Raw genomic sequence first — 24,791 nt, 5'->3', positions numbered from 1 at the left:
CAACCCTAATGGTTAACCCTAGTCAACTCAGAAGCAAGCATCGATTTATCAATCATCAATTAGTTCACAAGGTTTTAATACTGCTGTGATATGTATATAACGTAAGTGTTTATTATCACTCTATGTCAGCATATGGGACATTACACTATTCCATACTATGGGATGTACGCTCTGTTCCATAAAACCTCTCTGCTACTTAGCCTTTTGCAGAATTGCTGCTTATTTTTATTGACCTAAGGCTGTAGCATTTCTGATGCATTACAGGATTTCTCTTCACATTTGCAGAAGAATGCACAGGATGAGGGGGAAAGCACCCCTACCTCAAGCCTTCACATTCTCCCTGGAAGAATGCTGAAACTTGGATTAGTTTCAAGAAGCTATCTATATGCACACATATGCACATACCCAAAATAGATAACAGGTGTATTTCTTTTTCTTCAAAGACAAATGGCAAAAGGTATCAGGCATCTTAAGCAAGTGCTTTTGTAGCAGTCCACTTTGCACACAGATGGAAACATGTTACCGTTCTCTGTAGTGACATACTGAAAGATGCCAGACAGAAGCAGGTTCACTGCTGAACAGAAGCCATTTGGCTCACTCATGAGTCCACAAAACAGAGCTGAACGCAGACAAGGCTGATATCCATCCCTCAGCCTGGATCTGAACCCGTTAGAGGTTTAGCGTCTGATCCTGCAGCGCTGTGAGAGCTGAAATAACACGGATGGGAGTGTCTGGCATATTGCAGAGTCTGGTCTTTGGGGAAGTAACTTAGCAATTAAGAGAAGAAGAAATTACTGTCTAATGGACAGTGGTACTACAGGGATAGATGGTTGCTTATGATAGCTCCTTGGCTGAGCAGAAAGCTACCCACAGGTAGAAAAGAGGGTGTGCTTTGCTGCAGTGACCCTACTAGATGCAGGGAGTCAGAGGGAAAAGTCTGAAGGAAGGCTAAAGCTTGGGCTGGATTTCAGCCATCATCTAGGAAAAGTTAAGTCTAGAAACTTGGCTTAGGAGCACAAGGTGACAGGGCTGTTTTTTCTAGAAAAGGGAAAACTCAAAATGACCATTTTAAAATTTATTTTTAAAATATGTGGTCCACTGAGAGTAAGGGAAAAAAACAATTTATTTGTAGGTGTTACACTCAGAAAAACTTGCTAATGCTAAGTTTGATTAAATCCTGAAAGAAGTTAAACGGAAAGCATTGGAATCTCTTTCAGCGGAGATTTTAAAAAGATGACCTGATGTTGCTTTACAGCTTAGGGAATGGAGCGTACAAGGTTTTCATATTTCTTCAAGGTCTGCCTTTCTGGGTTTCTGTGGTTAATTTTAATGTGCTCAGGACAGTCAGCTAACCCACCCACAGCTAGAGCAATGTGGGCAGTTCTCTTTGGAGCAGGAAGGTACAACTGAGACAAACTCTTGACCAGTTTTTGGGTTGGGTTTTTTTTTTTTTTAGTTTTTACATAGTTCGGAGACTTAGTTGGAATAGTGAGACTTTTCTCCTGTGTGCACAGGAAAGGCTTGACGACAAGATTTAGACCCCAGGCGCACATGAGGAGAAGGTGCTGTGACTGAAATGGCAGACCCCCCCAGTTTCCCCCCCATCCACTGCATGACTTCAGGAGCTCTGCTCCTGGGTCGCTGTTTCTTTCTGGACACTTCAGGGCAGGGGCCTCCCCTCAGTTTGCACAGCAGCTTGTATAAATAGCAGTATGATGTTAGCTGGGCTCAGAAGATGTTACTCCAGCTCAGATAATTAATAATTGGTACTAACAGATGTTGGAGCCCTGGGCAGCCCACGGGCCAGCTGTGTGCCACAGGATGGCAGCCGTGCACCTTGCACTGAGCTGTCTGGCAGACACCATCCCTCCACCTCCCTCTGCCCCTGCTAGATAAGCAGCTCGTGAAAAGGGTCTCTTGAGGGAAACCACTGACTTTGAAAGCTGCCTCCCCTGTGTACCTATAGCCAGGAACTGAAATCTCACTTCGTAAAAACTCACAGCATTTTTAGCACAGACCTGAAGCTACCAGCAGTTTGTTTCAGCGTGTCATCCAACCCTTGGGTTTGACAATTAACATTGCCAGACCCGAAGCTGTACAGCAACTTGAGGTAAACACTGTGCTGAGCTCGAAGACTGGGGTGAACAGTTCAACATCAAACCAACCAAGCTGGGGGGATGACTCGATATGCTCAAGGGTAAGGCTGTCACTCAGAGGGACCTCAGCAGGCTGCAGGAAGGGCTGACAGGAACCTCAAGAAATTCAACAGTTACCATATCCTGCACCTGGGAAGGAAAAACCTCTTGCAGTGGTAAGGGCTGGGGACTGACTGGCTGGGAACAGCTCTGCAGAAAAGGCCCTGGAGGTCTGGGCTGATGGCAAGCTGAGCACGGGCCAGCAGCCTGCCCCAGCAGCAGAGAGGACCATCGGCTCCCTGGGCTGTTTGAACAGGAGCACAGCCAGCAGACCAGGGGAAGTGATTTTCCCTGTTCACTTGGCACTTGCTACACTGCGTCTGGAGTAATGCTTGTAGTTTTGGGATTCACTGTACAGGACAGACATCAATAAACTTGAGCAAGGTCAGGAAAGGGCCACCAGGATGGTCAAGGCTGGAGCAGTTGTCCTGTGACGAAGGGCAGAGGGAGTGGGGCTTGTTCAGCCTTAAGAAGGTGGGAGGGGGCATATGGTGGCCTGACCTTGGCTGGACACCATGTGCCCACCATGCCACTCCATCCCTATTTTGCTAAGCTTGGGAACATGTCGGTAGAAGCAATGGCTACGTGCTTTGCTGTGCTGGGGGAGCTATTTTGTGGGGAGGATGAAGGACCTTGGGAACATGCTAGTACAAACATTCCTTCCCCCAATTTCTTTGTTGAAGGACCGGCCTCTTGATCAAAACTTTCCTCTTCTTCCCCCTCCCTTACTAATTGATGATATGGACCAGTTGTTCTTCTTGTCCACTGTTTCTTTTTCACTACTGGGGCAATTACTCTAGTTGTTGGTTGTGTCCCTATCTCAACCACAACGTCATCAGATGCAGTTTGGGTCCCTGCCTCAACCATAGTCCTCAGAGTACTGAACTGTGGCTCGATAGGCACAGGCTGAGCCCCAGTACAGTGCTAGAAGCTGTTGGTTTTAATTGCAGTAGGCAAGGCACCCCTCTATCAGCCGGCACATCAGTGTGCCAGGGTTGCTTACCTGTTCAGGTGTAAAGTTCCAGGTTATGGGAGGTGATAACTGTCCTAGAAATCTGCCCAATGCTTCCACACACCCTGGGACCATCCACCTCAGGGCACATTTCAGTATTGCCTCACCCAAAAGTTTTCTTCTCTTACACCAGGATGAGACCAAATTCCACAAAACCCGTAATATGCCAACAGTATTAATTAATAGTATCAAACAGCTCTCATAAGGGTGGAGCCTCTGGAGCCTGCATAACAAAACGATCCACATCAGTCCCAGGCAGGGAAAGGGAGATGCATTCCTTCATCTCCACAAGATAGCTCCCCCAGCACAGCAAAGCCATCAAGGCCAGGGCAAAGCACATAGTTATTGTTTGTACTAGCACATTCCCAAGTTCCTTCATCCTCCCCACAAAATAGCTCCCCCAGCACATCAAGGCATCAGTGCCAGGGTGAAGCACATAGCCATTATTTCTGTTAATGTGTCCCCAAGCACAGCAAAATAGAGATAAGCAGTTTGGCCAACAAACTCCGTGTCCCACACAGGAGCTTTCCACTTGAAAACTACTATAGGTATAGCACACTTAATATAAAACTGCCATTGTCTCGTGCACCACGTTGGGTGCCAGAAAGGACTGTGGTGGGTAGACCTTAGCTGAATGCCAGGCAACCGCTAAGCTGCTCTGTCACTCCTGTCCTCAGCAGAATGAGGGTGGGGGTTGAAAATAAGTTGAAAAAAACCTCATGGGACAAGATGAAGCCAGTTTAATAAATAGCAAAGAATGACATGCAGAAGTAAAGGAAAAAAAAAAAAAGATGTTATTGTCTACTTCCTATCAGCAGGTGATGTTTGGCCACTTCCCAGGAAAAAGGGCTTCAATATGTGTAGTGGTTGCACTGGAAGACAAATGTCTTAAATAACAAATGCCCCCACTTCCTCTTCGCTTTTATATCTGAGCAGATGTCATATGGTATGGAATATCCCTTCGGTCAGTTTGGGTCAGCTGTCCTGGCTGTGCCTCTCCCAAGATCTTGTCCACCCCAGCCTATGGGTGGAAGGGGAATGTTGGAGAGACAGCCTTGATACTGTGTAAGCACTGCTCAGCAGTAGCCAAAACATTGTGTGTTATCCCCACCTTTCTAGCCACCAATATAAAGCAGAGCACCGTGAGGGCTGCTGTGGGGCTCAGCCAGACCCAGTAGAGGGGACCTAGTAGCCACCTCCCCATATCTATCAGGAAGTTGTCAAAAAGATAGAGATAGGCTTATTACTGAGGTGCACAATGGGAGAACAAGAGACAGTGGCAAATACAGGAGGATCCAACTTGATATAAGGGAAAAGAATTCTCAAACACTGGAACAGGGTCCCCAGAGCGGTTGCGCAGGTTCCATCCTTGGAGGTTTTCAAGACCTAAGTGGAGACAGTCCTGAGGTGCCTGGTCTGATGCCAGAGCAGGCTCTGCTCTGGGCAAGAGGTTGGACCAGAGATCTCGTGGGGGCCCTTCCAGCTGAGTGACTCTGGGATTCTATGAAACTGCCTGCCTGACAGCACCCTCCTGAGCAGTAATGGCTCCAAACCTATTGGTAACAGGTCCTTGGAGTTCACCTGTATACAGGTGTCAAACCCAGGTTCGTGCAGTTTCCGTAGCTGGGCTATTGAGCTGGCTGCCAGCCAGACCCTTTCTTAAATTACTTGACAACACCCAATAGACCCAAAGGAAGACTGAAATTGCCAGAATTAAAGGCACTTGGCATTAGTCCTAAAGGAAAGCCAACCTAAGGATGGTTTGAAACAAAGAGGGAATGAAGGTCTTCCCCTATTATTAGATGCATCCAAGAAGGGCAAAATGGGTTTAGTTTATCCCAAAATACAACAGACTTTCTGACAAGTGTATATAGAGTCAAGTTTGCCACTACCTCACACACAATACAAGTAAGGCAAAGTGTTTCTTATTGTGTAAGACTAACAACGAATAAGAACTCTAGTGAACGGATCCTATACGCTCCTCAAATTTGCCTGATGCACAGCCCATGCATTTATTGCAAAAACAGGGTTCCCCAGAGCACCCCTCCTTCAGGAGCTGAATGGGCATCTTGGGAATTCAAGCATCTGAATGGACTTCTGATGGAGAGCAAAATACTGCTCCTTCATTTCTGAATGAGGGTGAGAGGGGACTGAAGCCTCTCACAGACCAGCTCTTTCAGGGGGGAAAAAAAAAAAAAAAGAAAGAAAAAACCAACAATAAAACTACAATCACAGATCAGGCAACTTGCCTGAAACATCCATAGTATAATCGGCTGGATTTTTTCTTTTACGAGGTAGGGCTTGGAATCACAGCAGCATGTTAGTGTCCAGTTTCTATTGGTTTCAGTGACCATAAAATGCCCAAAGTGTTCTCTGAATTGGGCCTAAGTGACACTAATTCCTGGCTTCAGCCAAATGCCTTTACTGGGGTAACAGCATCTGCAGTTCCCAGAGGGTTCTTGTCACAGCACTAACAAAACTACCAGGCTGCAGCAAGGCTTTTACCACCCCACACCAGCCCTCTCATGCCTCAGCACCACCACTAGTCTCACATAAGGTTTCAAAGGTTCACCTACTGTTCATGCTGTTCCTTCATCCTCTCTAGGCCAGTCCACCCTGCTTCTTGCCTTTGCTGTGCCCATATTCTTTCTTCTCCAGGCTCCTCTTCCAGCCAGCCAGCCTCTCCTCATCCAACCCCCCCTCCTGTCCCTCCTACACCCAGGATGCTCTCTCTCCTCCCTCTGCTTCTTCCAGCTCTCTCTTCATCTGGAGTCCCTCTTCATAGGGTCCTTAGAGCTATTTAGCTACTTAACAGAACCAGCCACAGCTGCACATTATCCACATCAGCCAACCCACCACCGCTGAAGCCAGCCCACAGCTCTATATTATCAACGTTAATTAACCTGCCTTCATTCCTCTATAATTCCTCTACAGGCTCTTGGGCGTGCAAAGGACAGGCACTGTTTTTAAAAAAGCAGCAAATATCTTGTCATTTGAATCACAGCAATCCTTACTTGTCGTTCCCCACAGGTGCCCTGCCAGAGTACCTTTGTTCTGCAGCATGTTGCCTCTTTTTTTTTTTTTTTTTTTTTTAAAGATACTCCTACTGCATTTCCTTGTGAAGTTGCTTATGACTGGCATGTCCTTACAAAGAATCCCACTGGTTATTCAGGCTAGTTAGTACCAAGCTAGTTGTATTGATTCTAGCTTTCAGCAGGTACTTCCCCCATGGTAACAGTTTGTAAAACATGTCACAAAGATGTTGTTTTCCATGCTGGATCATGGAGAAGCATCCACAGCATTTGAGCCATGGTTGAGAGCCACATTCTGCCTCTGCTAGGTTGTGACTGAAAATTTCCAGATACTCCTTCCAGTTGGGTGAGCAGGCTTTCAAACTGGACATGGGGGTTTCCTGCTTTAAACCTACACACAAACTCCCCGGAAAGTGGACAGAGCAGAATATGTCCCATGAGGTCAGTCACAGGGCTCCCCATGTGGAAGGCCAGCATGGTGCTGGGAGAGGAGCACAGCCCACGGGAGGTCCGTCTCCCTCCCTGCCCACCAGGCTGCCATACCCCTGCGAACACGGGTCACCAGCTCGCACTGCTCGACTACACCCCAGCTCCCCTCCTCAAGCAAGCCCGACAGCGTGGGAGCAGAAATGGTAAAGGCAGGTAGGGATCCTGCTGTGGAGGCGTTAATGATAGGGGTAGACCTTGGACTGCTCTCCCAGTTGTCAGGGGAACACGGCATGGGTTGCTGGCCTGCGAAAACATAAAAGAGCAGCAGCGAGTGGGAGAAGAGGCACCGCCGCCTGCCCTGCGGGCTGACCCTGCTCCCAGCTGCAGCTGAGCATCCCTGCCGCTGCAAGCTCGTCCAAGCGGTGACAAACCCATCCACCGGCATCCAGAGAAAGAGTAAGTTGCTGCCTTTGTTTCAGCTCTAAAAAGAGGTGCGTGTGTGTGTAAATAGCAGAGGAATGTTTAATAGCTTGTGTTTTTATGAATGAGGCCGTTTCTCTTCCAGCAGGATTATTTCCTTGCCAGCAGCTCTGTTGCTGGCAGGTATTTATTTTTGGATTTGTTGTTTTGTAATCACAGTTAAAGTAACAGATTCTGCAAAGTTTGCCTTTCATATGTTGCAATTGTTTATACGCTGTATCTGTATGTCTTCGGTAATAATTAATAGCTCCATGAATAATAACCACAAAGAATGGTGGAAATGATTTTGCTCCATTTTGCAAATATTTCTTTAGGCAAATCTTTAAAGGTGACAGAAGTGTTGGTGGGAATTACCCCAGCTGACAGGAGTTGAGACATTTTAATCAGTTAAAATTGCCTTGAGAAGAGCACTGCAAGAAGAGGATCAGGGAAGGAGCAGCTAGGATCTGTGTTTTATTTTGCCATTTAATTTAGTTGTGTTTTAGACCTGTGTTTTATTCTGCCATTTGATTTCTATATAAAGCCAGTGATACAGTAAGGACAAAGCAAGGTAAATATACTGCCTCTATAAAGCTATGGAGTCTCAATGGCAATGACGGCATTCACTATCCGAGTGAGTGAACAGGAGCCAAGACACCTCGAACCTGGAGGCCCCACCCCAGGGTCTCAGTCTCCAGCCGCTTAGTGACCATCAACATTTCCATAACACCTTTCTGTCACGCAGCTTTCTCCTTTCGCTTTTTTCCTTAATTTAGGATTTCAACAATAGAAAATGAAGTGTTAAAGTATGCTTTTTATACCATTTTCATTCATGAAGTAAGCATTATGGTTTGGCCTTGGCAAATCTTTAATATAGTGTAATGCTTACCTTGAACGTTTGTCCAGGTTGGGTTAGGAAGGGGAGTAATAAGAAAAAGCTGCAGTCAAACTTTCTTCTTTAAAGTTCACTCAGTATTAAAAGTGCACTTTTAGTGCTTTAAAGTGCACTCCAGGGAGCAGTTGGCTTGACATAATAAAATGTGAATTTTTAAAAGTGGTTTTAAAATCAATTTTAGTACCTCAGTGTTCAAGTGCTCAGCTTGTACTGGTAACTCTGGTTTTCAGGCAGCGCTGACCACCCACCCTTGGGGCACCTGATTTCCCAGAAGGTGTCCCTTTCTGAGGTCAGATGAATAAACAGGGATTTGATTGCTCACACCTAACAATTACAAAAGGACTTACATGAAAATGTGATGGACTTGTGCGTTTGTGAGCATACAATTTCATGCTTTATGCATGTGCATACACTTGGGTTTCTGAATACCCAGACTTTAAATCACAGGAAGAACAAATCCCCCAACATTGTAACGTTTGGTGCATTCAGAGTCAGCACCGGTGCTGAAGGAAATTGTATTTGCTAAAGCTTCTCTTCTACCAAAATAAATAAAATTAGCCTACTGGAAGGCAAAAGGTTAGATTGTTCAAGAAGTAAATGAGGAAGTTATTGAAAAGCACCAATTATAATTCAGAGTAGAGGTAAGATCTTTTCAGAGTGTAAGGAGTGTAAGTCCAGGTCTCTTCTGGCAAAGCAAATTCTGCCACTCATCTCAGTCCCCTGCTCTTTATTAGGAAAAGCACAGACCGCATGTGTGAAGCCAGGCATGAAAATGAAGGCCTTACACATGCATCCTTTCTGCTTTCTGAGAGCTGGGAATAACCAGGCTGTGACCTGCCAAGGGTGACCTTCATCCGGGGGAAAAAGGAAGGGATCACCACTCCCAATTCTTTGGCAGGACAAGACTTCCTCCCTTCCCTTGAGTTTTCTCCTATTAATCTGCCTCCCTGCAGTAATGTGTCACAACCTTCCCCACTGCAACGTCTGCCTCTGTAATGGACAGCAGCTTCACATGGGATGGGATGGCTAGACCATTTTGCAGAGGCGTTTTTAGATGTATGGTCTGTCCCAGACTCTGTGTATACCTGAACAGCAAAATACCCACACCAGAACATTTTCAAGGGTCTCTGTGTTGTTCAAGTTCAATGCAACAGAATTGACTGTTTTATTTTGCATTTTTATCATTGCTGGGGAGGAATTTATTTCGCTATACTTGACAGCACCACTGCTACAGCACTGGCTGCTCAGCCTAATGACCGCAGTCCATGCTTTTGCTGCACAAGTAAACGTAAATACAATTTTCAAGTTACTGACAACAAGCACGCATCACTGCAGCCTGGAAGTCTGTAGAACATGAGCTTTTAACACAAAGTTACTTTCCTACATTTAGCTATGAAGTAACTAAGTAAGTATGGTAAATGTTTAAACAGAGAGGTGGAAAGCAAAATACCTCCCTCTCTGCCATCACCCCACTTAGGGAACTCCTAAAACTCCCACAGAGTAGAAAGGTCATATCCAGCATTTTGCTTCCCTCAAGGCTTGAGCCTCTCTAGAGCTTTCTGGTCAGATAATGTAGCTACTCTGCAGTGAAGACTCAAACTAGACTTATAAAGTGACTGACTCTTTGCATTTTATATAACCCTTTACGTTTTCCTGTAATACTGTATTTTAATACTTGTTTAGTTCAGTGGATGTTAAAAACTAACCTCACCCTTTGTCATGTGCATACCTCTCTGCAAACCAGAGATACCACTACTTTTAGTTACAATTTAACAATAAAAGTTTTTTTCCAGAAGATCCCATAGGATTTCAAGCAAATTGTTAGCATTAACTCTGAGGGGGTGGGGGTGGGAGGGAGAGGGAAGAAGAGTTCCATTTACTCTTTCAAATGCCAAAGAAATTGCTCTTCAAAAGCTTCCAGTTAGTCAGGATGCGAACACAGCACAGCCACCCAACAGTAGCCCTGTGGAGTCCTTAAAAACCCCTTTTTCAACAAACATTTTACAGGTTAGACCAGTATTAAATATCACCAAAAGAGTACACAGAGGAGTACGCAAGCCTGGTGCGTGTTTTGTGCCTTCGCATAAGGGGAGCTTGTCTGCGCTCCTCTTCCCCTGCCTCCCTCTTGAGGTTTCTGCATGGCTGGTGAGTAATGCTTCGGCCCGGTGAGATCAGCCCAGCTGCTGCACCTACCACCTGGCTGCCACCTTCGCTCCGAAAAGCGATGTATTTTCTTACACTTCCCTCCCATACCTGCATGCAAACAGGAAAAGAAAGAGGCAATCTTTGTAGTTCTTCTAAACGCTTTTGGCATTGTCCAGCCTTTCAGGCTATTTTGATCTAAATTGGGTGGGTTTGGTATTCATCCTGTGTACATTACTCAAGCTGCACAAGATTATATGGATTTAAGCTCCTCTTTGCTTAATACAGCACTTTCACATAGGCACATGTTAACACAAGTGATCAATGAGGGGTTTTAATTAGGTTTTTTTCTGAATAGAGAATGGAAGAAAGCACCCTGTGAAGAAATTAATTGTATAGGCTTGAGACTGCCATTGAATAGGATTAACTTTCCTTGAGACAGTAGCATTCTCACACAACAGCCAAAGGCTTTTTATTGCTTTTTTGCAGTTTCCTTAATACACAGATCTGCAATTAGCAAAAAAAAAATTTAAAAAAAAAAATTAGTGGAATGATCAAAGCAAATTCAGAAACCTTAAATTACACTATTACTAAATAAGCATTGAAAATCTCCTTTAGGTATCAAAACCTGCAAAGAAAAAGGAGTGGGGATGGAATCTTGTGCTAGAAAACTTTTGGGGTAACATGTAATACATCAGGGGTTTCGATGTTGGAAAGAGCATATACATCTAACAGCATGCATGGCTGAAGCAGTCAAACAGGAATAATTTTCTGCTGGTATCTGTGTCTAGTCTGATTTTCACTGGAAAGGTCCCCCACTGCGGACAAAAATGAACAAATGATTTGCTAGATTTAGATCACTCAAAATTGTTTCTTAAGAAGCAGATTGTTGCTACTGTAAGCAAGTAAAATTTCCTTAAAATGATTAGGATTTTTGCTTGCTGCTAAGCAGCAAATGCAGCTTCTCCCCTCCCTACCACACAGATCCCAGCTCCAAAGCAGTGGCTGCTGTACCCCTCCCCAGGCCAGCACTGCAGGCTGGAGGGACCCCGAGACAGCTGCTGGCATCTAGTTTTTCTCCAGTTTTTCAGTGGAAGGAAGAACTAGTTACTGAACAAATATTGGATTGTATATAAACCACACAAATCAGGAGCCAAAGCAGAAGCAGAATGAGCGGCTCTCCTAGAGAAATGTTGTTCCTTTTCTTTTACTTTCTGTCAAGACAGGCTTGTGAAGTTAGCAAAAAAACCTGCCCCAGGTCCTCAGTTTTGTGCTCTTTCTGTATGTTCTGCCCTATTAAAATGCTTGCTGATTTGCTGAGGAAGGCTTCTTACTCCTTTCTTCTTCTTCATTCCCCCATCCCATCTCTGGGCTGCACTTGCCTCTCCTCCACCCAGCCCCTTATCACCACCACCTTTCCCCCTTCTTCTCTCTACAGCTGCCTCCTTCGCCCACAGCTACCTCCTCCTTCCACCATACAGGCCGCTGTGGTTTCCTCCTTATCTACCTGCGCTTGCTGAGCCTGCGCTCTAGGGTTTAGGTACTGTGTTCAGGTACTCCTAGACATGCTTCACTATAGATCTATGCAGTTGTTACAGAGTTGCTCTTGGCACTTAGAGCTGACCTTTCCTTCCTGCTCTTCAAGTATTCAGCTAAACAGATCTGGTGATAACAAAGAGTCCTCCATCTTGGGTTGATGCAAGAGCTTCCCCTCAATGTCAAGGAAGAATTTTCTAAAGGTGTCTACAAGGAAAACTGGATGGTAGCTTTGGACTTCAGGGAGCTTAAATGCCAGATGAAAATCAAGAAGATGACAGCAGTCACCAAAGCCTTCTTCATGATTAACATCTTCAGGCCAATTAAGAATCTCTTGATCTTGAACATATCCCACTTCCACCTCCCCATTTCCCAGAAAGCTCTTGCAGTGGCAGAGTTTCTATCAATATTTGTCCTGTAATCGCTGAATCTTTGCTTTCTGATACCTGAACTGACATGCCTCTTCAATTAATAGAAAATAAAATCCACACCTCAAAACCCTTCTGAGGTGTTTTAATGCTGTAATTGGCAGGTAACCACTGGGGAAACACTGTCAGCTGTTTGGAGGAGAACCGGATCAACCATCAGTGTTTCCCATGGGGTTAGTGGTACTCCACCACCGCTCAGCAAAGTTGGGTCACTGCTTACCCAGACTTAATAAAAGATCTCTGCAGCAATACAGTCTAATTTCTATTCAAGGCACTGAGTTATTCTCACACACTGATTTAATGTTTCCCTTCGTTCTCAAACACTAAATGCTTACCACATGGTGACTCAGGGCAGCAAGGTGGTGGTGGTGGGATATGACTCAGCAGCTATCTATCTACTAGTTTTACTTGTTTCTTGTCTTTTCTACTTCTAATTGTTTTTCCAAAACTGGACTACGTGAAGATGGAAAGGGAAGGCAAGTAGGCTTTACTTCCAATTTACCTATGCAGGGGGTGCATTTGTTGATGGTTGCAGCTCTAACAAAAACTGACCAGTAACTGATAAAAGGAAATGTTGCAATCACGGTGCATAATTTCAAAACACTGTGTAATTGTTAGCTGACTGTGTGAGACCAATTTAGAAAAAGTATCTGCAGCTGCGTGAAGGGCATGTTATTATATCCCACCTATGCCTCATTTGAGACATGGTTGTTTGGGATGTTAGAAATAATACCACCATGAAGAAATCATGTTGTTAGGATAAACCACCATCTGTTTGTACAAATTATTGCTTTGCTGCATTGGACAAAGAAATGAACCCAAAGTGGTATAACTTCTGCTAGGGGTCACCTTGCAGCCTGGTAGAGCTCTAGATTCTTTTACTTGAAAGTTCAAAGTAAACCTCCAGGAATAGCACAAGACTCCTATAGTGTATATCTGGTTTAGGCTACAGAGCCATTCTGTATTTTAATCAAAATGTATTTATCAATCAGTTCACTGCAACTGGTTAATAAACAAGTTCAATTACTTCTGGTATGAAAATATGTTACCATTTTTATTACTCCAGCCATTTTCAGGGACTAATGAACATAGGGTACAAGGCTGGACAAAAAAGATTGTATAAAAAAAATAGCTGATTGAACAATTATATGGAAATAAAATGCAGACCAGCCCCTTCCTAGCTTGAGCTTCTGTAGATAAAGGAGTTATTCTTTGCATCAGAATAGATACATAAAAGCAAGTAGGTTACCCATCTGTGAGGGAAGAGCATTCAGATAATTTACCAAGTTCAGATCTGAAATACCACTCACATTTCTTGAGTTCAGCAATCATATAGTATGAACTGGAAAGCTGAAAAATGCTTATATGATTTTTACAGGACTGCTATGCCTGCTATGCTATGCAAGGAAATGTTAAATGGCTTATGGAAACAAGTTGTAAAATCCACTGTCAGGCAGATGAATCTTTAAATAGCTATAGATTTTAGAAGTTTTAAGCCATAGATGTTTTATTCATAACTGTATGATAACCCTCCTTTTGCCAAAGTTGGTAGTGTAGTTGAAAAGTAAGACATAGACTAGGTCTGTTGAGCTGTTTTAGAACCGGAATGCTGTCTCTTAGCCATAATCAAGGAAGAAGGCTGCAGAACTAGTTCAAGACATGCATGTTAAATGCATATGATGAGACTTGCTTAGTATCTAAATATGTACTGGTGATATTGGAAGTCTAGCTAAACTTAATTTGAAAATTAGGGAAGAGAAGAAGGCATATCCACCAATTTTCCCTAGAAAATTGTACAGAAATTCTTGATATTTAGCATGATCTGTTGCACTCTTTGGGTTTCTACAGTTTATATATTAAAATATTTCAGTGAACTCAGTAGATAACCATCTGTATTAAGGGGAGTGGGTAATGCTCAGAGACAGCATGGTGGAAAGATTTATCCCACATCCCAAATTCTCCAGTTTTCTGACGACGCTCCATTGTTCTTTGCAAATTTGGAGATGATGGAGAATGCAGACCCACAACAGGCAAGAGAATCATCTCAAATTTTCTTTCAGCTTAATGGCAGTATTACAACAAAAGGCCTTTGTGCATCTCCAAGAGCCCTACTGAAAGCAACTTTGCATTACATGCAATCCAAAATATAAGGAATCTCTTCAAAGGAGGAAGATTTTTAAAAATAACTGAAAAAAAGTTAGCTTTTGCAACTTCAAAAGTACTTCCTGAAAGACAAAGTGTTTATTCCTTGTGTAGCTCACCATGACATCAACACACCAATTAAAAAACCCAAACATTAATAGTTCTATGTTTCAGTCCTTTCCATGATTAAACTCGGATCACCTCATTTTGCTTCATAACAACAAGATGTCATCCTGCAGGTGCACACATTCAGGCCCTGGTTTTCAGACCCATGTTCTTCTTTGATCCTCTTTCTTTTCCCCACATTTTCTACCCTGGCAAAGTCCTGCCCCTGAGCTGCCATGTCTGCGACTTTTGCTTCACATTCTTATCTTCCTTACTGAAACTCAGACTCTTCTGAGCCACCTGTAGAGAGGACAAGCTAAAGACCTGTCCCCAGACTTTCAGTGAAGAGAACCTCTTGCTAAGTTGTGACACCCTTCCTCCTAACAGTGCCTTGACAGCAGTAATAACTCAAAAAAGATTCAACTCAGAGTCATCAAGCTACAGTTAAGTTTTATGTATACTTTAACTTGCCTCTTCCTTGCAAGGCAGCTCCCCCCACCCCTAAAAATTAAAGCCAACCTTTTTCCAAGCCTTAACCAGTGCAGCCAGCAAAGTAGTTTGATTAAGAGCTACGTAATGCACATTATTCCGTAGATAATTGATAGCTTAAGTAAAGGTGCATTGCAGGTGACTTTGACACTTTACACAATCTGCCACATATACTTCACTGCTTGCATATCATTCAACAGAGCCACACAGAAACTAAATAATGAAAACGGAAGTGATGGGAATGTTTCTTCATTGCAGGGAGCAGAAGAGGATAGCAAGTATTTTTGGAGATAACACTTGCTGGAATGTCAAGATTTAGAACCTGTTTGGATCTTGACAAACGGAGCCCAAATGCTATCAGCTAAGCTAAACTTGAAAGAGAATTTTCTTTGGTTGACTGCAGGAAAGTAGAGAACTAAAGGTTCTCTGCTCTTCAGGTACCGAAAAAAATACAAAAATGTATCAAAAGTTAAAACTAATCAGGATGCATCAAAGTATTTTATTCTAATGTTTTATGATTAAGTCCTCACATTATGTGGAAAAAGCAGTATCACCCCTTTTGAAGCAGGTGGGAGTTTGAAATGCAGCACTGTTTAGACTTCAATTAAAATCTTTTTTACTTAGTTCAAACTCATATCTATGTCTAGGAATTATTCTTGAAAATATTATCCCCAAAACAGATAAATCCAAGTAATTTCATTGAGCTGTGAAACAGCGGTAATATTACAGATTTCTGTTCTATCACAACAGTTAGTCATGGTTAAGGGCTGAAAAAATAAGCATAGTGTGGAGATTTAGTAATAAGTTTTTCACTGTGATGCATGATTAGATGCTTAGATACTGGAGATCAAATTAATCTAGCAGTAATTATAACAGCTACAGCTTGGATGGGTCTGACCTTTGAGGTTAAACATTAGCTAACAGTTGGACTGGTATTTCTGGTATGTTCCACAACACAGATTAAAGATTTTATTTAAGCACTGAAATAACTGTATCCTTCATTTAAGAGAACAACATGCTAAATACAGGGAGTACATACAGAATTAAATCACGTTTGAGTCAGTTTGCATACATTTACACTATATAGGTCTTATATAGGAATCGCCATAATCTGTCAGACCAAAGATCCATCTAGTCAAGCAGCCATCTCCATGTGCAGCTGTAAGAAGGTACATAGAGGAGATGTCAAGTAGGTGGACAAGAGGAGAAGAACAGGTGATACTTACTGCTATAGCTTTCTTTGCCTCCAAGTACTTTCAGCACAGGGCCTTCTGTAGCCAGGTGTAGTGCCTGTGTGCATGATAACCACAATGGACTTCTCTTTGTGGAGCTTACCCAGTCCTGCCTTGACTTTGTGAAAACTTTTCACATCCCTAACATGCTTTGCTAAGGATCAGCAAGTCAGCTGTGACCCTGCTGGTTTTATTTGAAATGTCTTGATCTTGTTCTTGGAAGAAGCAGTGAAAAACTGATCTTTACCCACCATCTCCATGTTGCTTGTGCTGTTATAGGTCTCAACCACAACCTCTTTTCCCACCTAGAGTCCTACCTTACCCAGTCCCACCTTACTTAAAGGGAAACCCTTCCATATCTCATCACTCTTGTTGCTCTCCTCTGAACTCTAGTCCTGTGGTATCCTTTCTGAAATGGTGGGATCTGAACTGCACACAACAGGCAAGTGTCAGCAAGCAACTGATTTATGCAGTAGCTCAACAGCACTGCGTCTTCTTCTCCCATCGTTTTTCTACTACATCTTAACAATTTAATTACTTTTTGACTGCTGTTATGCAACGGACAGATGTTTTCATGCAACTGTCTATCAAAAGCTAAAGATCTCATTCCTTGAAGCTTAAACCAGAAGATTCCACTGTCTAATGATGGAAGACTGAATAACAGACAAAACCAATTTGTGTTTTTATTATAAATATTATTTTCCTGTTTACCTGGAATGTTTCTCCACAACTGCAGGTGTATTGCCATGTTTTCTGAGGTGCTGGAGACATGCATTCTGGACATGGATCAATCTTTTCACACGCTAAGGACCAAATTCTGCTCAGTGCATGCCCTACTACTGCCTTCACTAGGACCTGCCACCTCTGGTCAAAGTTTGGCTCTAATGCCTCTTGGTGCTTCAAAACAATTAGTCAAATCAGACAGACTTTCCAGCATCTTATAATCTGCGTTGAGAAATTACATTCTGCATTGTTGCTTATAGCACCATCTAATAATGCACCAGGAGAACCCTGATGCTCCTGGTAAGATCCAATCCTGCTCTGAAAACCGAAGGGCTGATAGCTGAGAATCCAAGAGTCCCCACCAAATATGCTCCCAAACCACCTGAGCTGGAGCATGGCTGGGGTGGAAATTTGCTCCACTGTCATAAGCATGCATGGAGATACCAGGGTAAATGAAGGGGGGCAGAGCAACCAACAAAGCCAGGGCCTATCCTATACTAGTTGTTGTGCAGAGACACAGTGAGAGATGGTCCTTGGTCCCCAAAACTATAAGCTAAGGCTGGAGCAGGCATAGCTTCATATGGATCAAAAGCAGGTTTTATTGGCATATCACACAGTTCAGAAGGATACGTGCTACATCTAGCACTGCTTCTGCCCTTAACCACCCTTTCTTTCTTTCCCTTTGTCCAGTATATCTCTCACACGGTTCAAAAGCAAGGTTATCACAATCCTTCCTTACAGACTGCCTCACTTGGTGAAGTGGAGAACAGGGTCATTTGTCACCCCTGTCTCTTGAGAAGCGGACAAAGAGACAGCAGAAAGGAGAAATGAGCAGGAAGAGCCCTGCCCTTACCTTCACACTGGGCAGGCCGCCTGGATAGGGAAGAGGGTGTCCAAGCTGTCCCATAGGCAGATGAAATCATTTAGAGGAAAAGAGGGGTGAAAGAAGAATCCTAAACATGAGTCAAAATTCATTTTTCTGAATCAGTGTAGCTGTGCTTCCCCTCTATGTAGGGCAACCAGCAAAACTGCAGTGTGGTTCTGAATAGATGAGACAGATAATGAGTGGGAAAAGCACAGTAATATTAACTGTTGACTGGTCTTCAGTAAAATAAATTTTTTTTCCTCAGTAGGTAAAGCCAAGTGATATAATTCACTGACTAAAAGGAGGAGACACTTGGCAGCTTGGCACCACTACTAATGAAGCCAGTAGCCTTCTCCGCTTTCTCCTTTTGGCTGGCTCTCATTTTGGCTGGCTTCCTCGGCATACACATCACTGGCAGTTTTGTGAGAAGTCAGAAGAACCATACGCTAATTTTCACCAAGGAAAACACAATTCGCAACTGCAGCTGCTCAGCAGATATCCGTGATTGTGATTACTGCTTGGCAAACTTGATGTGCAATTGCAAAACAGTGCTGCTTTCTACCATGGAAAAAACGACCTACAATAGCTACCTGACCATTTGGTTCACAGACACCTCTGTGCTGGAGATGCTCCTCAACTTCACAAGGGTGTGGGATTTGAAGCTGTCCTTCTGTGGCACCACTCCTCTCCCAGCAGAATACTTGGCCATCTGGGGACTTCGAAAGCTCCGGGTAAACAAAATCAAGGGGCAATTTCCAGAGCAGAGTGTAACCATCTACAGCAGCAGCAATAACGAAAAAGAAAACTCACTTGTGGTGCACAGCAAAGAGAGGCAAATGCTTGTATATATTTCTTTTCTGGATACCTCACTGTTCAATGGATATTCTTTGCTGAAGTCATACAGCGTGGAAAATATCTCTAGTATCACAGAGCACTTTCCCAGCCTGCTGTATTCTGATGTTTTCTCAACCTCAGATAACAACAGCTATGTTGTAACATTTATTTACTGAGTTACTTAACACATTCAGTAGTCAGAGGCATGGCAAACTTCTAAGAGAGAGATGGGACTTCTTTAAGTCTGTCTGGTTTGGCCAGGAGGAGCTGTTACAGTATGGGCAGTTCTGACTGTGATAGCACTCTACAGGGAGGTGTTTAAAGTAAGACAGGCTCATCAGACTACTTCAGTAAATGCTTTCTTAAAAAAACAAAGAAAATGCGAAACAACTGTTTTTGAAAGCCTCAGTACAAATTCTTCTTCTATATTGTAAGCTAATATAAATCTGCAGATAAATTGTGTTTTAAGGCTGTGCCTCAGACAGAAAAAGACATAATCATCTACCTCCAGTTGTAGAAGAACCTGAGCTTCCTGGAGAATCAGTCGGGTTAGATGGCAGCTCAGGAGGTCTCCAGTCCAACCCCCTGCCCCAAGCAGGGCCACCTCTGGGATCAGACCAGGCAGCTCAGGGTTTTCTACAGTTGGTCCCCAAACCCCTCAAGGACAGAGCGTGCACAATCTCACTGGACAACCTGTGCCACTGCCTGCTCGTCCTCAGGAGGAAAACTTTTTTCCAACCATTAACCCCAGCTTTCCCTTCTCCAGGCTAAGCAAGCCCAGTTCCCTCACACTTTTCTCAGACACATGCGCCAGACCCTGACCATCTTGGTGGCTCTCCACTGGACTACTTCAGTTGATCCATATCCTTCTTGCACTGGGGGCCCAAACCTGCATGCATGCAGTATTCCGTATGCAGTCACTTAGTTAGTGCCTGACAAGGGGAATAATCCCTTCCCTCCATCTACTGGCTGTGCCCAGTAGATACAGCCCACTGCTGTCAGGTTCAAAGGCTGCGATTGCAGTCACTCAGACTGGGAGTGCCGAGTTGTCCTTGCCCTCTGGTACTCCGTCAGAGCTGGGAACCCCCTGCCCGGGCTGGGTGACACAGGCTCTTACAAAAGCAGGGATGGGCTACACAAGCAGCCTCCCACCTCAGCACACAACCAAAGGTGTGTTTGAGGGATGACCAGGAAGCTGTGCTCTGACAAGCCATGGCACACACCATGGGAAAGCATTGGGCAAGAGGCCACCTAACAAGTGAGACAGCATGCTCACAAGGGTGTTTTTCCCAGGGAAAGGTCTGTCTCTTGCACATCAGGTGTGCCAATTCCTGCAGTTTCCCCAAATGCAGGGAACTTGACTTCAACTTTTTTGATAATGGCAAGCTCTGCTCATGTTCTCCTCTATAAGAAAGGAGAAAGGTCCCATCCAACGACTGTCATGTGATAAGGGAGGTGAGACTTCTGGCAGACACGTAGCAAATAATTTTCAGATGTATTGCAGGAGGAAGATTGCCATCCCTTGAAAAACATACATCAAGACTATTTATATAGCCTGAAGTCAGCTCCTTGCCCATGTCTGTAGGATTTGCATTCTATGAGTTATGATTAAGGCCAGGATCCATCCATATAGTACAATAAAGGCTTTGGAATAGCAAGTCCTAACAGTCTTGCATTGACAGCAAAGGATTGCATGAAACCGGGATAAAATATGTGTGCTGAGGGGAAAGGCTGTCAAGATTCTGTGGAACCAATGAATTTGCTTCAATAACTTCAAATAAAGACTTTTTCTATAACTGTAATCAATGATGGAGCCGTTTTCCTAGGAAGCAAAACTTGATTCTTCTGAATACTTACATACATGCACACTTTCCATTACTGTGAGCTTTCCCAATGACATGAACAACGCGGTAACTATTGAATTAATGGGGTCTATTTGCAATTGCAAATTAACAGATTTAAGCACACAGGTGTTTGAAGGCTCAACCGGAGAACTATTAAATCATTACTATAAAACATTAAAAATGTTGTGAAGACAACACCTTTGTCAGCACCTTGGCAACAAACCATGAGCCTTCTCCCCAAATCACAAATACTTCTAGTTGTTGGAAGAAGGGTTCGCCGGAGTCAAGAAGATGCTCAATATGAGTTATGCATCTTGCTCTACTTTATTAGTTTCTAACACTACTTATATAGAACCAATACACATGCATATTCGTAAAGCAGAAATATAACTGTTTAGTAGTCTCTAAACACGTGCGGTTCTCACACCCCTAATTATCACGACTAAAATAAGCATTCTATCCATGTAGCTAATTGTGTTGCTGTGCTTCAGCCTTGTAGTTTGTTACTCCCTATTTTCCCATACCAGTCCCTATCTTTCTTGGCCCTGCACCAGCTTTCCCAGCAGCTGTATCTTGTTACAGCCACGGCCTGTTGGCACAACATAATTACTTGGTCTCAGGATGCAAGAATAGCTCAAGGCCACCTTTCTTGTTAACTCCATCACAGCAACTTCAGTACAATTCTGATTACAGACCTATTCTAATACCAGGCCTGGATTGCGCAGATCTTCAGAGATTCTAAGGCCATGCTTCTGCAGCCATTCTTCTACATCTAGTGATACCTCTCATGATTGTATCACAGGTTACAAAACACTTAGGCGCTGGAGCTGGGTTGGCAGAGGCTGGGGGTGCAGGGGTGCAGGGTGGTGTTCTGAGCACATTACATGTCTGGTATGTATTACAGACAGGCAAATAATTCATATTGTCTGCCCAGGAATCCCATGCTCCAACTGTCTGTGCAGGAGCACTAACCTTGCCTTCACACACTGGCTAGTCACTAATCCTGCACAGGATAGTGTTGTTAAAAAGATTAATAAAATAGAGCTGGCACACACAAATATGTTGATTTCTAAATGTTACCAACTCTCTCTTTAAACTGGGAAAATGAACCTAAATTATACTCGGTGAAATCACTAACCGAGCTTCTGCTGCCCTCTAGTAAAATACGTGCTGAATAACACAGTACCTCCACATCGCCGTGACAGCAGTGGTTGGCCACTGTTACTGTTCAAAAGTCACACATGCAGCAGGAACTGAGAATGTACGCATTCTGGCCTGTTGGGAAGAAACCATGACATTAATAACTCCATGGGCTTTCTAACTGCAAATTACACTTTCAGTTACTTTTGCCACTGTATAAGGTTGAGATAAGAGACTTTTTATCCCTGTGCCCAAATAACTCATGCAGAGATGTTACCGGAATCAGGAAAAAGTCTTCCTCTCAAGTACATGTGCAGCAGAAATCCACAGCACCAACACTGCAGTGATCTATTGAACTCCGCTGCAGCAGACACAGAGAACCATAGATTCTCCCAATTTCAGTGTTATACTGCTTTGCCATATGAAAGTACCGCATTAGGAGCTTGCAGAGTTTCTTCAGAGCAATGTATACAAAACACAAATCACGTATGTTGTGAGTCTTTAGTTCTGTTGGTGCTGGTTTGTTTTTTTTTTTTGTCTGCATGTAAACTACACACAGTGGTACATCAAGCATCACTGCAGAAATAAGTATGTGGTTTTGTGAATCTCCTTTAAATCCCAGCGCAAGATACTCACACTTGACCACACTCAACACCCTATGCTGTTTGATTATGTATTTACAGCAGTTAATATAGATGGTAGTTTAATTCTCCTTGTATCAGGTTCAACCTGTATGTGCTCACCAGTCTAACCTTGATGCGTGATTATTGAATATGCAATCAACAAACTGACAGGATTTTTTTTTATCAGAAAAAAACTGAGACAGGAGCTATAAATTTGCAGTTTTCCTTCCTACTAGTAATTCCAGTGCAACAACACAAAAGTAATGGGATGCTTTCTATGGGAGATCTTGCTGTGCAGCAGCAGGAGGCTGCAGAGTCCAGTCAGGCCTTTCATATCCTCTGGGGCAGACTCCCAAAGTCGCCTGGCCCTTCTGATACAGCAGGAAGGCTGAAAAGAGGTCTTACTCCTTAACACACTTGTATTTGGGGACACTGTCTTATAAAAAGTCAGCAATCTTTTGATATCTCCCAGCAAACTCGCAGTTTTTCCTTTAGTCAACATAGCGGCTAGAGGCTCGACTGACTTCTGAGGACGCCCCCAGCCTAGATGAAACCGAATCCCAGAAAGCCCTCCACATGAAACATACCGCGAAGACCACCACATGATTTCCCCACTCCACGCCAGAAGCCAAGATTGCTGCAGGGAGTGGAGCGGCTGTCCGGGCCTGGCTGCGCAGCGCAGCGCAGCGCAGAGGTGCCAGCCTCGGCTGAGGGGCGGACCCCGGTCGCCGAGGAGATGAGGGGGCTGGGCGCGGCGTGGGCGCTCCCCCTCTCCCCGCAGGCCCGCTGCCAGCGGCGCCGGGGTGTTTGTGGAGCGGCGGCGGCTCTCCCCTCCCTCGCACGCAGCTGCCCCCGGCCGCCCCGGCGGCTCTCCCCTCCCTCGCACACACACACTCGCACACACACACACCCCCCACGCCCCTCGCGCCCCGGTGCACTGCCGCCGGGTGGCGCGCGGCTCCTCCCCCGGCCCAGCTCTCCGCTCGCGCGCTGCGCGGCCACGTGACGCGCAGCACTGGCTCGCGCTGCTCGCTCGACACAAGATGGCTGCAGCCGGGAAAGGAAGAGGGGGAGTGGCGGGAGGCGAGGCGGGCCGCTCTAGCCCGGCCTCTCTACGCTCCCCGCCGCGCACGCGCTATCCTCCGTCCCCGCCACCTCTCTATGGTCGGGCGGCCGCTCGCCGTTGGCGGGCGCGCGGCGGCGGGCGGCGGGCGGTAGGGGGCGCTGTGGCCGCCGGCGCGGCGGTTATCATGCTCGGGGAGCCGGGCCTGGGCCGCGGCGCGGGGTGGCGGGAGCGGGCGGTCCCGGAGCGGCGCGGCGCGGGGGGTCGGTGTCCGGCGGGATGTTCCGCAAGGCGCGGAGGGTGAACGTGCGGAAGCGGAACGACTCGGAGGAGGAGGACGAGGAGCGCGACGAGGAGCCGCCTCAGGAGCCGGCGCCGGCGGCCGGGGCGGGGGGGGGAAGGGCCCGGCGAGGCCGCCATGGCGCTGGCGGCGGGCCCCGGGCTCCTGCCGCTGCCCGCCGGCTGCGTGCCCCTCGCCCTGCCCGGCAGCCCCGCGGCCTTCGCCTGCGCCGCGAGCTACGGCGCGGCCCTCGGCTTGGGGCTGGGCTTGGTGGGGGGTGACAGGGCAGGCCTGGGGGCTCTGCCGGCGCCCGCTCTCCTGCCGCCCCCCCCGCCGCCGCCGCCGCAGCAGGGCAACGGGCTGCCGGGCGCCGGGCGCGCCAAGGAGAAGAAGCGGCCGCGGGAGAACAAAGAGGTGCCGCGGGCCAGCCTGCTCAGCTTCCAGGACGAGGAAGAGGGTGAGGCGGGGGGCTGCCCGCCCGCGGGCACCGGGCCGCGCCGCCTTCGGCTCGCTGCCTGCAGGGGTGGGCCGGGCCGCCTGCACCGGGCCTCCGCCCGTCGTCTGCGCACCCCCCGTCCCCCGAGGGAGCCGGCACCTGTATTTATTTCGCTGGGCAGCCGGCTGGCCCCGTTGTGACATAGGGGTGACGAGGGGTCGTAGAGGAGGGGGAGAGCCCTGGGGGCGCGGTGCGGGGGGGCCAGGGAGTGCCCGGCCGGCAGCCGCCTTGGGCCCCGCTCCCTGTCCGGGCTCCTGCGGGGCCGGTGGGCTCCCAGCACCGGGGGGATGTCCCGCGGGTTTCATTCCGGCTTAGCGGGGTGGATTGCCTGTGCTTCTGTATGGCTGGTGCCTGACCTGCGCGCCTCGCAGCTGGGTGCCGTGCTGCTCCGGGCGCGGGGTGCAGCCTGGCCTGGCTTCGTGCGGCAGCGGGCGCTGGGCCCAGCGCCTCTGCAGCCCCTGCCGCCCCCCAGGACCAGCGCTGCGGGCCGAGGGGCGGCTTTGTGTCCGGTTTGTGCTCGTCTGGTGTGGCTGGTGTTCACGGGTCACGTCTGACTGCCTGTTGTCCACGTGAAGCCACTGGTGTTTTGTTGCAAAGTTGATTTGTCTAGCCGTCCGCAAGGTTTATTACATTAACCTTCACAAATAATGGAAAAAGTGGTTGAGGAGTTTCTGGACCTCAACTTTTTGGAAAAACAGAGTAGTTGCGTTTGTGCAGTGCTTCAGCTAGTAATTCTACTGGATTCCAGCAGGTACTGCACTCGTTGGTTCATTCGCACTCAGACAATGTGGTTATGGCTAATAGCTACTATGTATTAAAATTGATCA

General features: G+C 46.0%; 2 protein-coding genes, 1 long non-coding RNA gene and 1 pseudogene across 3 annotated transcripts in view; 3 read left to right on the top strand and 1 right to left on the bottom strand.

Annotated features, from left to right (window-relative positions):
• Positions 1-6,387: 6,387 nt before the first annotated feature.
• On the top strand, positions 6,388-20,658 carry C2H21orf62 (chromosome 2 C21orf62 homolog). Its single transcript, XM_040584937.1, has 2 exons — positions 6,388-7,124; positions 17,950-20,658. Exon 2 carries the CDS (start codon positions 18,020-18,022, stop codon positions 18,692-18,694), a length of 675 nt encoding a protein of 224 aa, XP_040440871.1. The 5' UTR covers positions 6,388-7,124; positions 17,950-18,019; the 3' UTR covers positions 18,695-20,658.
• LOC121083972 lies at positions 18,386-23,028 on the bottom strand. Its single transcript, XR_005826540.1, has 3 exons — positions 22,713-23,028; positions 21,501-21,637; positions 18,386-18,459 (listed from the first exon to the last, which is right to left on the bottom strand). It is a non-coding gene; the product is annotated as an uncharacterized LOC121083972 (long non-coding RNA).
• Positions 19,766-19,912, top strand: LOC121084147 (annotated as a pseudogene).
• Positions 23,029-23,381: 353 nt separating the features above from the next.
• PAXBP1 (PAX3 and PAX7 binding protein 1) overlaps positions 23,382-24,791 on the top strand; it is a 29,260-nt gene continuing 27,850 nt past the window's right edge. The window contains 2 exon segments of the mRNA XM_040584936.1: positions 23,382-23,578; positions 23,580-23,925. Coding sequence (XP_040440870.1) covers positions 23,468-23,578; positions 23,580-23,925 — 457 coding nt within the window. The 5' untranslated portion in view covers positions 23,382-23,467.

Source organism: Falco naumanni, chromosome 2 (genome assembly GCF_017639655.2).
Source record: "Falco naumanni isolate bFalNau1 chromosome 2, bFalNau1.pat, whole genome shotgun sequence".
Lineage (NCBI taxonomy): Eukaryota > Metazoa > Chordata > Aves > Falconiformes > Falconidae > Falco > Falco naumanni.
The sequence above is the reverse complement of the archived record's forward strand: the minus strand, read 5'-3'. Positions and strand labels throughout refer to the sequence as shown.

Coding starts and splice junctions, on each gene's coding strand:
- C2H21orf62 (XM_040584937.1), top strand. CDS start 18,020: ATGAAGCCAGTAGCCTTCTCCGCTTTCTCCTTTTGGCTGGCTCTCATT.